Source organism: Cyprinodon tularosa, unplaced genomic scaffold (assembly GCF_016077235.1).
Source record: "Cyprinodon tularosa strain WSP-4 unplaced genomic scaffold, ASM1607723v1 ctg553, whole genome shotgun sequence".
NCBI lineage: Eukaryota > Metazoa > Chordata > Actinopteri > Cyprinodontiformes > Cyprinodontidae > Cyprinodon > Cyprinodon tularosa.
The window spans coordinates 122477-136905 of record NW_024039289.1 but is presented as its reverse complement, the minus strand read 5'-3'; the positions used below and the strand labels follow the sequence as shown (position 1 = coordinate 136905).

Sequence of the window (14429 nt, the reverse complement as noted above, 5' to 3'; positions counted from 1 at the left end):
CATTGAGAAGACATTGTGACTTATGGCAGCTGTAGGGTGACAGGGGCTGACAAAATTTACCGAATTATGCTAAAGCAATATGAGAAAACATTTTTTTTTCTACTGGCAATCATGATGTCATGTTATATGCTATCTTGCCAGAGTTTCTCTGTTAGAAATATTTGTATAAAACCAACATAAAGAATGGCATATTACGGTATTTCTTTTGTTGTTTTACAATTTAAGTTCTCTAATGTTTAACAAACCTAAGATGAAAGCATCCTGGTAACTCTGGGGAAACTGTAGAGGTCATCAAAAGAACAAAAGCTAGTTGCCCTAGACTCTTAAAATATGGGCCTTATTCAGACAAATAGAAAGTGAGAGTCAAAAGAAACCATTAGAAATCCAATTTCAGCTCTCAACCACCCATGTAGGCAATACACCAAACAAGGGTATATATAACACAACAGACACCTGATCAAGATCAATACAAAATACATCCAACAAAATGTTCAATAATTCCGTTGAACTCAAAATTTGGTATTTTAGGAGAAGGAGGCAGAGGAAATGATTTTCACCTCACAGACAAAAGAGACAAGGTTGGTGGAAGGCCTAACCAGGCAAAAGGTACTACTAATACTGTACACCTTTAATGAACACTACTATTTATAAGAAGGATAATGGAAATTGGCCAGAGCTGATGGGGAGAGGATGAGGCTAACCACAGGTTAGCTCTGGAAGAAAATCCATTAGAAGCTACAAAGACTTATGTAATGGCACTGCAAAAAAATTTAAATCTTAAAAAGTATTTTTTTTCTTAAAATAAGTGCATTTTTTTCTTGAATTAAGCAGGTAATGTAGACATGTTGCCAATGGAGCAAGACAATTTACATTTAAAATAAGAAAAAAAAATATATTGTCTTATTACAAGTGCATATTATCTACTTATCTTATTTCACGAGTAAAAATACTAATTCCATTGGCAAATCATATTATTTACCTGCATAAAATTAAGGGTAAATACACTTAATTTAATTATTTTTTACTCATTTTTAGATCATTTTTGCAGTGGGGACAGAGGTTCACCTTTAAGCAGGAGACTTATTCTTAACCAAGGAGTCTTACCCCAAAATTCCACATCCTCTGGTTTTCCTCCAGTCGTTTTTGCTCCAAGTATGCCTAATTGACCAACTGCGTAGCTATGCTAATGATTGAAAACCATTCCACGTTCTCCATAAATCCTCGGAACGTCACTGTACATTGACGTGCTCTCCGTCCTTCACCGACAAAATCCGGAGCTACTCCAATTTTCTGTTCTTTTCCGGTCCACTTTGCTCTACCTGGACCTTTTGTGTATGTCATCTTTGGACTTCAAATAACTTGAAGTAGCTTTCTCTGGATGCGTTGGCATTGCTTTTCACGGACATGAAGAGGAGGTCTGCAACTGACGAGACATTAACCGAGCAGCGGATGTGGAATCTACACACTAGAATGGCCCAAACAAAGTCCAGAGAATCTGAGGCAATCTTTACAGGAATAGAGTCTAATCTGAGTGAAAGGGATATGCAGAGATCTCACCCTCTGGATGCGCACAGTTGGTAGAGATATAAGCATTGGATTCACTCACTCCATCTAAAGCTTTATTCCACAAATAATTACGGAAAAGGAGCTTAAACCAAATTAACACATCATTTTAAGATTAGTGTTTGTAAAAATAAACCTGAAAACCCTATTTTTTTCTGCTGCCCAATATGGTCAATTTTACATTGGTCACAAAAAAATTGAACTGGAGCTTTAATACTGTAGAAAACTCTTTGATTTTAACAATGTTCTGTGTGGGCCTCTCCTTATGTAGCTCAGTATAATCAAAAAATGCAATTTCAGTAACAAATTTTAAGAGAGTATATTAAAGTACTCGGGTGATATCTGTATATACAGAAATAAGCTGTGGCACGTCCTGAGCTTCACATTTTGTTTTCAGGAAACAGATGACATCATCATCTTTGCAAGCTGCTAAAGTCAAAACCAGAAAACTGTAGGAGAGAATTATTAGGAAAAAAAACAAAAGGAAAGTTGATCCAGTGCTTTAAAGTTTGATGTCAAGCGGAGAACATAAGGTTGCCCCCAATTATCCTGTCTGCAAAGAGAAGGGAGAGAACGATGGCGAAGCATGGTGGAAAAACAGAGAGGAAGTATTTGTAATTACAGGGACAGACCGAGACACAGTGAGGCGATAATAGCACACAATAACTCAAGCATCTGATGTGCCAATGATAGAGTTCCTGTCTTAGTGAGCTGCAGCTGAGGTTTGCCATCATTTGGAAAGAGAAGCAGATAAAGGGTGAGTATAAAACAGGGAATCTCCAGATTAAATTATAGGAACTTTATTTATTAATTGTAAGGAAACCAGATGAAGCTCCAACTTTTCAGCCAAATTCACAATCTACTTTTTTCACATTAAAACCATAGACATCAGTTTATAAAATTGGATTTTTAATGACCAAAACAAAGTAGCGTAGAAATGTTGCAAGACAAAAAGAATAGGTGGTTCTTAACATTTCTGCAATCGAAAACCTGACGAGTTCCGTATTCATCCGTGCTTATCCCTCTAGTTATTTAGATACTCCCAAAAAAAGTTTATGGTAATAAAGCAGATGAGAAACATGGAGCATCAAAGCAAATCTGGAGTTCAAAATCCTGCACTTACTAATAATATAAAACTTAATGTTGCTACATTATTTGTTTAACATTTATAAATAGCTGCTTTAGTCACTGACATATGCAATATCAGATAACTGACAAAGAGGGAAACCTGAAATAATACCTCTGTCTTAGGGAATGTGTATCACAGGTCTGTTATTCCAAGCCAAGAGAAAAGCACAGCTGTGTTGGGATCTTATGAAATTGTCCTCCTCAGAGGTATTTCAATTTTCTATGTCAGTTTAGAAATACCTCCAAAGTCTGGCTTTTTGGGGGTTGTTTGTTGGGTTTTGGGCTTTGAATTTTTAAAGCAGTGTTGGAACTTTGGCTGCTGGATTTTTGAAATGTATTTTTTTTTATTGTGTTTTCATTTTTGCGTTATATTTCATTTTCTCCATAGAACAACAGGTGCATTAATGGTCATACTTAATCAATCAAATGTAGATGCACCAAGACTTAAATTAGATTGAAGTCGCCCGTTTTTGAATGACACTACAAAAACAAAGATTTAGCAAAGCCCTACATACAGGGCGTGCAACATCAAAATTAGGAACCAGATAGATGTCCCCACTATAACCCACAGGAACCCAGATGTGGGACAAAAAATTGGCATCAATGATGTGGAAGGAAAAGTTGAGGTCAACAAAACAAAACAAGAACAGGAAGCATAAAAGACGGATCTCAGAGAAACGCCTGCAAACAAAAACATTGGAAATGTAATCCCTCTCAAGTGCAAACAAGTTGGAGGGGTGGGGGGTTAAGACAAATGAACCTGGCACGTTGAACAAGCCAAGGCAACACACTCTCACTGAGCATCCAGGCAGCCAAGAGTTGCCCCACCTCAGCTCTCTGTTTGTTAGACAGTCACACAAACCCTGTGGAAAGACGGGATGATTCCACCTCTCTCTCTCTCCCTCTCTCTATCTCCTCCCTTTTATTACATTCCACTTCAACACAGCTGGCTGTTACTGCTTGTCTTCAAACGATCAAAGAAAAAAATAAGACTGCAAGCTGCAGAGCAGCCAGTGGCCTGTTAACAGCAAACCTCCCCCTGCAGGGTGCTCAGACACACTCTGACCTCCTGGATCAGTGCGACCAATCGGGAGACAAACTGACCATGGCTGGTGCATCTAAAGAGGAGGAGGGGGCAGAGATGGCTGTTCCAGGGGCCTGTCTATGGGGGATGATGGTGTGTTTCGCTAATAGAGGAAAGGAACAAGTGTAGGATTTGTCTGGGTATTCAAAGTTGCAGCATGCAACACATGTGTGATGATATTGGATAAGTCCACCATAAAAGCAAATCTATATATAAAAAAAATAAAAGTACTTAGGTGTTAAAATAAAACCAAAATTATATTTTTCTGTTCAGGCCTTAAATAGCACGTCATCATAAACAGACCACTAGCATTCTGGATTCATGTCTTTGGGATAGAATAATTTCAACATACTTTTTGATTTGAGCTGCAAACAAACCAAAGGAAGCAGTTAAGTGCAACCATTGTCTAAAAACTTCAAAATCATATGCAATAGACCAACATGAAGTAGAAGTTAAAATAATAGTGTTTGAAAATACACAAATAGGATTTGGAAAATATAGCATGCATTTTGTTTTTAGCCCAAAGTGAAAACTTTGCAGAATTCCTTTTTTTCTGCCATTACATGTCCAAATCTTTAGGTGTGTGTCTGCTTTAGATTTGGATGTTCAAATCTTGCCAGTGTTTTTAATTTGCTAGATTTGGAATTTAACTCAACTATTCCAATATGTTAACATGTTTCCATCTTGTCCACAGTGTTCGAGTTCCGCCTGTATGTCATGTATTGTTTTCCTGCTAGGAGGTGAACCTCTTTAATGCTCTCCTTTTTTTTATTTACATACAACTTTTCTTCTGTAGTGATCACGGAAACACATCTCAGCATTGCAGTTGGTGGACAGCCATGTCTCGGTGTGGCTGCAGTGAAGCCACACTACTTTCAATTTAAGATGATGGATGTCATAGTTTTGCAACATTATCCTGCTGTTTTTTTTTATAGTACTTTTTACCTTCTATTATGTGAAGCCTTAACAAAAATAGCTGATTTATGCTAAGATTAAATTACTCTGAAATGAACCATATTCCCTACTTTGGAGACTTTCAAAAGGTAGTTGGCTTTGCCATATCTTATTTAGGTGTTTTTGACTAAAGAACAGGAATGCACGGTGTCTGCAGACTTTAATTCACTAAATAAAAACAAAGATGCAAAGAGAGTTATGTGGGTCTCTCACATTTAACCCACATACAACTGATTTGTCAAAACTTATGTCAATCAGAATATATATTGTGTATAAACACAGATCAGGTTCTGGAAGCCTGTTGTTTTATAGTTTAAACATGAATGTGATTTGACATTAGGGTGGACCTTTTCTGCATTCCCTAGGTGGAGCATTTTAAAAGCTGAAAAGCCAGTATGTTGACATGAATCGTTCCATACTAGGGGTATTTCCCCCATGTAAAACCAAGATCAGGATGTCTTTCATCACACCTGCACTGACACATTCATAGATATGGGATTTTATAGGAAAGGGGAAACAGGCTTCACTGCCTGCGCAAACCACACAGGTTGCTGAGTCTTAGATGTGGGCGTGGGAGAGGAACAACAGAGGCTTTTCAAAAGTATGGTAAAGCTGCTATATGACAGTGAGGAACTGTTTCATCCTTTCCCTGATTAACGCATGGAGACAACTAAGGTAGAAATGTATAACAACTTACGTAATACAATCGAATTCAGGTTATACCAAAATTGAGATGGTATCTTCAAACTAATAAAGAGGTAGGAATGTAAACCATCCAGAAAGTGGAAGAGCAAGATTATACAGTGCAGCTTTTTGTCAAATAAAAAAATCTGTCCACTCTTGATCTCAACTTTAAACACCTTTAGAACTTCTCATAAACGTGTTTAATCTCCTTCTGACCCATACTGTTACCATTAATGTTTGTCTTCAAGAAAAAAGCTGTAAACTCCCACCATAGTTCTCAATGTTTCTGCAACCCTCCAGATAACAGCCACACCAATAAAGTTATCAGGTTCATTCCTGGACATTTCAGATTTTTTACTACAGCAGTTCCATAGCTGAATGTAGTAAATCGGAAATATGGAGAGGGAATTATTCCAGGAAAAACTATGTGTTGTGTGTTTTTTTTTTTGGGGAGGGGGTTCACCATTGTGAAACCTTCAAATCTTTAGTCTTTAAACATACAGCACAACAGAAAATCCAGCAGCTGATGCTACAGAAAGGAAGCACATCTTCAACAACTTTGTCCAGCCTTTGTGAGTTATCATTACAACGGAACACTGTATTACAGTTTTAAAACAGCTATAAGACAATGATACAAAAAAGTGTAAAAAGCTCAGGGGTCAACAACCTTCTTTCCTGCCCAAATGAACCAGCATAGAAGTGGCCAGTACATGCTGAAAGTCCCAAAAGTGACCAGAGAAGTAAAAGGCAAGGGGGTGGGGGGTAGCTAATGAGTGGATGAGCGCACAGGGCAAGATGCAATGGCATGAGGGAATGGGGGGTTGTGGTAGACCCACAAATCAATCCCTGATTAGTACCCCTCCCTGAGTGGAATGCTGCAGCCTATAGCATCAACAGGGAGCAGGAGACAAGTCTCACCAAGCTGCAGAGGAATCCGGAACCAGAGGAGAAGGACAAAATGGTTTTAGGGATTAAAAACCGGGAAAAGATTTAATTAGATGGTTCTTCTTCTGAAAGCATTCCTAATTGCTTTTTGGATCAATGAAGTCTTTCATTTGACTTTATTAATTTAGAGGAAAACATTCAGATCAAAGGATAACTGCACAAAGGTGTCCTCAGCTACTTAATACAACAGTCTGTATTCATATCAAAGACAAAGAAACAAATAAATCAGGTTGCACAAAAATTCTGTTCCATTCAAAGTCTCATTACCTCTCATTCCAAACACATGCTCATACATTTTTTCTTCTTCACCCATTCCTTCCCGCCATATAGGGACTTCCCTCTCTAAGCAATTCCTCCTCACCTGCATGTGATGTTTTCCCTGCACCAACATCTGTGTCAGCCAAATAGACCAACTGAAGCAGCAACACATTCCCTCTGTCTGTGCTAAAAGACGCAATTTTGCTGAGAAATAAAACCTAAATAATGTATCCTGCCTTCTCCTGACACAAATACTTATTTTAAAAACCTCATTTTTGTAAAACTGGGATGGATATTTGGGTACATTTTCGATTTGGAGACTGAAAACTTGCTGCTGGTTTTGTCAAGATATGGCTAACTTGCATTATTTGCTGTAGGATGCAACCAGAGCACTTGCTAACACACACACCAACACAACCCCACCAGACTGATTCCTGACAAAGCAGCACTTTTCCATCAGCTTAAAAGAAATTAAGTAATCAAGATTTTTCCTGCTGAAACTCAAAAACACCAACAGGTTGAGAAAATGTTGCCATAAAAACCACAACAAGAAAACTTTTGGAGAAGAGAACTGTCAGCTTTGAGCATTATTTGATTTACTGCAGACTGTGATGTAACAGAAAACTAATTATGTGGACTTAGGATAAGAAGAGTTTGTTGTGTGGTGCGCTAACCTTGGACATTATCTCACTATAAAACCTACATCCACACAGAACTGAACATGGCATTCTCATTGAAAAGTTTAAGCATGAAGATGCAACCGGATGAGGTAGCGGGACACTTAGATGCTGCAATACTTATGTCAAGGGTAAGCTTTTGCTAACCTGGCAGTAGCCAGATTGATATCTGTAGAACTGAGTTGAGTTCTTCGGTATCAATCTGGAATGGCTGCCGTAAAGTCTGTCCAAGAAAAGGAGGGACGTTTAGTACAATACTTTGAGATGATTGGGTGACATGCCAGTTAGTACCCGCCTTCCATAACACGCCAACAGCCAATCGTAGCAACTAGCGGAGTAAGCTCATAAATCCAACTTTTTCCAAATCCTGTCAACAAGAAAAGCACAGACATCTTTCCCATTTACAAATTCAAAGAGTGCTTCTTTTTGCTCCTTTTTTTACCCTGAAGTTTTCACTATTTAAGCTAAAACCGTGTAAATTGCGGTATCGACAGGTGAGTCCTCCAGTGTAGCCATGTTTGTAATGCCCCGGTGAGGCACTGTCCCGCCCCAAAAAAGACTGCTGGCATGTCATTGGTCCAACCGCTGGCTGTTACGTAACGGACGTATAAGCCGGAGTCTTTAAGATGGATTCTTTGTGAGACTGAAAACTCAGATCTCCCGACAATCCAACTCACAGTGCATGGTAAAGGTATTACTGCCATGGAAGTAAAAACAACCCGGGAGTGAGAAAATGGACGTTTGTGTGACCAACAAGGTGATAAAAAAAAACACTTTAGAGGAACAACAAGTTTTTGCTTAAAATCCACATTTGCCAGTTTAGCTTCTATTTAATGTGGCGGGGACTGTTCCAACATGAATCCACTCTACAAAAAGAGACATCCAATAACAAATTTAAAAAGAAATTGCTCTATTGTTACTTAATTAATCTCTATTTTCACTAACAAAAACTTAAGGCTCCGTACTATAAATGTAACAATAATGCATAGTTACAAGGACCCGCTATCTGACCAACAACCTGGCTTAGTGTGTTATAGGCTACTTCTTTTCTCTCCTATGCTAACTCTAAGTCACTATTTAAGAAATTAGCCATATTTAACAAGAACAATGAACATGTTTAAAGTTGTGGGGGTTTTAAGTCACAGCAGGGAAACCTACCATTTCATAATCAGGATGTCAATAAGAATCTTGTTTATTACCCATTTGAATTGACCACAAATTTTCTATTTACTGCTCAGAGAAATATACCAAAAACAAGAATTTTTATATCCCGTATTGAAAATCAGGCTTGGTTAAGACATTTCATATCCACCTCTCAAACTACATTTAGATATTAAATGTTTTGCTGTAAGTAGTCTTTCACTTTAATAGGTATTCTTTGTTATCTGTTAAGTCTGATAACACCTCATGAACATACACCCTCAACTAAAGTTTTCAAACCACAACCTTAAGGCTTGACCACTGCTTCATTCACAAAAGGATGCAAATGAAATGCTTTTACTCAGACCACCCAAGTAAGCTATCAGTCATTGCCCCCACTCATCCATTCAGTTACCCAATTACACACAAATGCACCACAAAACAATTGGGGTGGTGGTACTATGGGTGGAGGGGTCTATTCTGATTTAGTGCAGCTCTATCAGCTGATTTCCTGTGAAACACAGTAAACGTTCCATCACTCTACTACTTCTATCCTTGGTTTGATATCCTCGCTTTTAACCGTTTATTTTTCTTTATATGAGACACATAGCGATAAATCAAGTATTTTACATTATGTACCTTCTATTTTATTGAAAAGTAAAAACTGTATAATTATTTAGCTTTCATCCAAATGTATCTATATGCTGTTTTATATATGTGTACAGTTGATCAGATAGGACTTATTTAAAATTCTACTTTTAAACGGGCAATACCAATACACAGAACATTCTGGACAAATTATTAAAAATGTGTTGTGTGGGCAGTTAGTAGCAAATATTAGAAATTACGTAACATTTGAAGGAAATATTAGCCTAGGGTATAGTATTTTACAAAAGCATTCAAGACATGTTACTAGTTCTCTGCCATTTATTGGTAGTATATATGATAGACTAACGATACATATCTATAGCTCCTCCAGGGTTGCCAGGAGGGTTGACATCTATGATGAAGGCTTTACTTGCTTGGTCAGTCCGTTTAGGTGGACGGCCATTTGTGTGTATGGTACACTGACATTAAAGAAACGTTTTGTACGTTTTTACAAAAAATATCTTCATGATAGCCTTTTTATTTGGCCCTTTACCACTATAACATTGTTTGATGAGCAGACTGACAGCTCTGTAATTTAGCACTGTTGTATCTACTAGCCTATTTTCCTGAATTTCCCGCCGTGGAGTTTACACAGGTGTAAACTCCGCGTAGGGTGAGCAGGAGCTACGAGAAGAAGAGTGCTGCAGTTCCGTATTTTGGCCACAGGTGGCAGTATCATTAGAAAACTCTGTCATGCTTCTTTAAATTAGAGAGAGACAGCGGCTGTGTCGGAACGTCCGCCCTTGTCACTATTTAAGGCACTATATACAGGTGCTGGTCATAAAATTAGAATATCATGAAAAAGTAGATTGATTTCAGTAATTCCATTTAAAAAGTGAAACTTGTATATTATATTCATACATTACATACAAACTCATATATTTCAGATGTTTATTTTGTTTAATTTTGATGATTACAAATGACAACAAATGAAAATCTCAAATTCATCATATCAGAAAATTAGAATATTACTGAAGACCAATAAAAACAAAGGATTTATAGAAATGATGGCCAACTGAAAAGTATGAACATGAAAAGTATGAGCATGTACAGCACTCAGTATTTAGTTGGGCCTCCTTTGGCCTGTATTACTGCAGCAATGCGGCGTGGCATGGAGTTGATCAGTCTGTGGCACTGCTCAGGTGTTATGATAGCCCAGGTTGCTCTAATAGTGGCTTTTAGCTCTTCTGAATTGTTGGGTCTGGTGTATTGCATCTTCTTCTTCACAATACCCCATAGATTTTCTATGGGGTTAAGGTCAGGAGAGTTTGCTGGCCAATTAAGAACAGGGATACCATGGTCCTTCAACCAGGTACTGGTAGCTTTGGCACTGTGTGCAGGTGCCAAGTCCTGTTGGAAAATGAAATCTGCATCTCCAAAAAGTTGGTCAGCTGCAGGAAGCATGAAGTGCTCTAAAACTTCCTGGTATGTGGCTGCGTTGACCCTGGACCTCAGAAAACACAATGGACCAACACCAGCAGATGACATGGCACCCCAAACCATCACTGACTGTGGAAACTTTACACTGGACTTCAAGCAACGTGGATGAAGTGCCTCTCTTCTTTTCCTCCAGACTCTGGGACCTTGATTTCCAAAGGAAATGCAAAATTTACTTTCATCAGAGAACATGACTTTGGACCACTCACCAGCAGTCCAGTCCTGTTTCTCTTTAGCCCAGGCAAGACGCTTCTGAGGCTGTCTGTGGTTCAAGAGTGGCTTGACACAAGGAATGCGACAGCAGAAACCCATGTCTTTCATACGTCTGTGTGTGGTGGTTCTTGAAGCACTCACTCCAGCTGCAGTCCACTCTTTGTGAATCTCCCCCACATTTTTGAATGGGTTTTGTTTCACAATCCTCTCCAGGGTGCGGTTATCTCTCTTGCTTGTACACTTTTTTCGACCACATCTTTTCCTTCCCTTCGCCTCTCTATTAATGTGCTTGGACACTGAGCTCTGTGAACAGCCAGCCTCTTTAGCGATGACCTTTTGTGTCTTGCCCTCCTTGTGCAAGGTGTCGATGGTCGTCTTTTGGACAACTGTCAAGTCAGCAGTCTTCCCCATGATTGTGTAGCCTATAGAACTAGACTGAAAGACCATTTAAAGGCTTTTGCAGGTGGTTTGAGTTAATTAGCTGATTAGAGTGTGGCACCAGGGGCCATCAATTTTGAACCTTTTCACAATATTCTAATTTTCTGATATGATGAATTTGAGATTTTCATTTGTTGTCATTTGTAATCATCAAAATTAAACAAAATAAACATCTGAAATATATGAGTTTGTATGTAATGTATGAATATAATATACAAGTTTCACTTTTTAAATGGAATTACTGAAATCAATCTACTTTTTCATGATATTCTAATTTTATGACCAGCACCTGTAGTGGTTACACCATTTAGATGAGTGTCTGAAAGTCTAGTGCAGGGTCTTAAACGTTTTCCTGGCCAAGGACCCCCAAAGTGATGGCGAGATGGAGCGGGGACCCCCTAATTGTATGGTTGATGGGACAGGTGTTGTGAATGAAACGGTACCCAGCTCGAAAGAGCTCCTGTGTGTCGCTGAATGTGTGGATTGATCAATGAAAGACATCTTTTGCCCTTAATTTATTTGTTTAATACAGTTTGTTGAATTCATGTTAATGAATATTTAAAGACATTTCAGTTAGTGGAAAAAATTGCAGAGGGGAATATTAAAAAAAGACTAATCAACCAAAACTTTTGTGACCTTCGTGGACCCCCTGTTGAAGACCTCCGGTCTAGTGGGTGAAAAAGTAGTGGACTTGAAATTTCCCACAATGCACCTTCAAAAGTAGTGATCATCCATGGCCACTAGACAAGCAGATAGCAAAGCATTATGGGATTTTTTTGTAGCAGCGATAAATAACAAAAATGGTAAAGGCACCATGCAGCGAAGCAGAGGTACGTGACCAATGGGGAGTCAAAAGTAGTGGTAATCTATCCAAACATCAGTTAACTGAGTTCACTATAAAGTCCACTAAATAGTCCCTGCTCTATATACTAATTGAGAGATTTATGGGTTAGGGCAAATGTTCAGACACAGCCTGTGTTTTATTAATAGATGGCCTTTGTGCAATGGCAAACACCCCTAGATGTTGTTTAACGGTACTGGATGCAGAAAAACAACAACCTTTGTTGTTGTTTCTCCTCAGTTTAGGATATTACCATGAATCATTAACCTTCCAATTCTATATTGTGCATTACTTTGATTCGGCCTATTAATAAAAAAAAAACAGTAAAATATATTTACATTTTTAGTTCTCATACAACAAGATTTAAAAAGATCAATAAAACGACTTTTGGTTCAACAGAATAATGGGGCTTTCTTTCTATTTTCTCTAGGATTTCTTGTAAAGTTTTCATTATTTTTATTTCAGATCTCACAGTTGTTGATTCATAACACACACCCCCTCTCTGCTGTGCAGAAACCATTGAAGATGATGGACTCCCATTTGATGGAAGCTGCAGAGCTAAAAAGGTGTGGCAACAAGCCTGTTGCACTGATGGTCCTAAATATTTATCAGCTGGGCGGAGTTTGCATGACAGATGACTCAAATGTGATCAGCATATCACCATGCAAATAAATGCCAACTTCTGTCCAATACCTTTCAACGCCAGGATACAAAAAAAAAGTTTGCAAATATTTGTAATTGTCTTTCAGCTTGTAAAGAAATTATAGGCTATAGACTTCTAAATGGATACATGCATTGTTTCTAACGCTGATGCGCACAGAATTACAAGATATTAGAATGACTCTGAAGAATAGAACTGTATTAACCCTGTCTCTTTATGATTAATGGTTTAAATAGGCCTACAGATCATGATAAACTTCCAGCATGTCCAAAATCCGCTTCCATAAAACATGCGGAGAGTCGCTTCACCTGCAGAGAGCGGACAAGAAAATGGGACTTACTCCGAGCGTAGGTGCCAGCACACAACCGAGAACCAGCAAATATATCCTGTAACAGACAAAATCATTCAGTTTTATTGAATTGATGTAGTTTTTTTTAAGTCCCTTGACAAATAACCGGCACAGGAGCAGCGATCACACCGCACTCAGCGATGCAAAACTCCTTACAGAGACATTTGCAAAAAATAAATTCTGCAAAAAATAAATAAATAAATAAAAGTTTGCTTACAGGGATCTCATCTTGATATCCGTTTTGGTAGCAGCAGACTAGTTGCTCCTCTCTTCACCAGCAGGAACCAGCACCTCAAACGCGCTCATCGGCTTCTCCAAAACGCGTCCCTCTGTCATCTGATATCCACACAAAAAGTAACCCCTCCGCTTACAACAAATCAGAAAAACTAATACATAATCACCCCCCAAAAAAGAAAAAAACGAAAACTAAATCATAGAAATCAGACAAGTAGAAGTTTATCCCACTTACCGAAGTCGAAGCGGTGCAGGCTGCTGCGCTCTAGGAGCTGCTCAGCCCTCAGTGGAGCAGCGAATAGCAGGAGGAGGAGCCACACACACACACACACACCCTCTCACACATGCACGTGTTAGTGCCTCCACAACCGATGAAAAAGCACACAGTCAGAAATCAAATCTCAAACTCTCTCATCCATCAGAGGTGGTTCTCTCCGCTGCCAAGGCCAATATATCCAATATCCAGCGCGCAATCAGAGGAATCACTTTACGCTTTTTCTATGATTAAAACGTTCATATATCACAAATTCTCCCAAAGCGCTGCTTTAAACAGTTATTCAAATAAGCAGCATTAATATGACATTTAATTTAAAAGTCATTTCCCTAATAAAAACTCAATAATAAAAACTCCAGGATTAGGAGGTAACTTTGTTTGCACTCTCCACACATTCAGTTACTCAAGTTGCAAACAGTCCTCTTTTAGCTCTCCGGTGTTCTATTCTGGTTCATCTGCCTTCAACACTCCTTTTAACAGTCTGTTAATGTATCTATATTAATGAGGAAAACTTCCTCATGGATGATTCAAACACTGCAGGAAAAGAAAAAAAAAAACATGGCTCATAATTTGTGTTATTTTTCTCGCTTTTTCCCAACAAATAATGCAGCAATAGACTGCTTATATGTTAGTTTTATTTGTTAAATTCGATATGCATTAGATAGGCATATAAAAAAAACACAAGTGAAGTTCCTCATGGCTCTATTCTTGGGCCACTTTTATATATTTTGAAATACAATTCAGCGTTTGACTGTAAAAGAGTAATCAAAAGAAAACATTTGTGTTTTGATTTCTTTTATTATCTATTATGTTGTATTCAATCCATCATTTTAATTAATAATAATTGTTCTTGGTAGAATGTGATCAAAATAATGTTTTGCAGTAATCCTAAATTTCAATT

At 38.2% G+C, this 14429-nt stretch overlaps 1 protein-coding gene across 1 annotated transcript in view; it reads right to left on the bottom strand.

Moving 5' to 3' along the window:
- Window positions 1-13644, bottom strand: part of col4a6 (collagen, type IV, alpha 6) — a 170115-nt gene extending 156471 nt beyond the window's left edge. The window contains exons 1-3 of the mRNA XM_038305239.1: window positions 13490-13644; window positions 13238-13356; window positions 13012-13057 (exon numbers count right to left, since the gene is read on the bottom strand). Of these exons, the coding sequence (XP_038161167.1) occupies window positions 13012-13057; window positions 13238-13248 (57 nt within the window). The 5' untranslated portion in view covers window positions 13249-13356; window positions 13490-13644. The remainder of the gene's footprint in view (window positions 1-13011; window positions 13058-13237; window positions 13357-13489) is intronic.
- Between the last annotated feature and the right edge of the window lie 785 nt (window positions 13645-14429).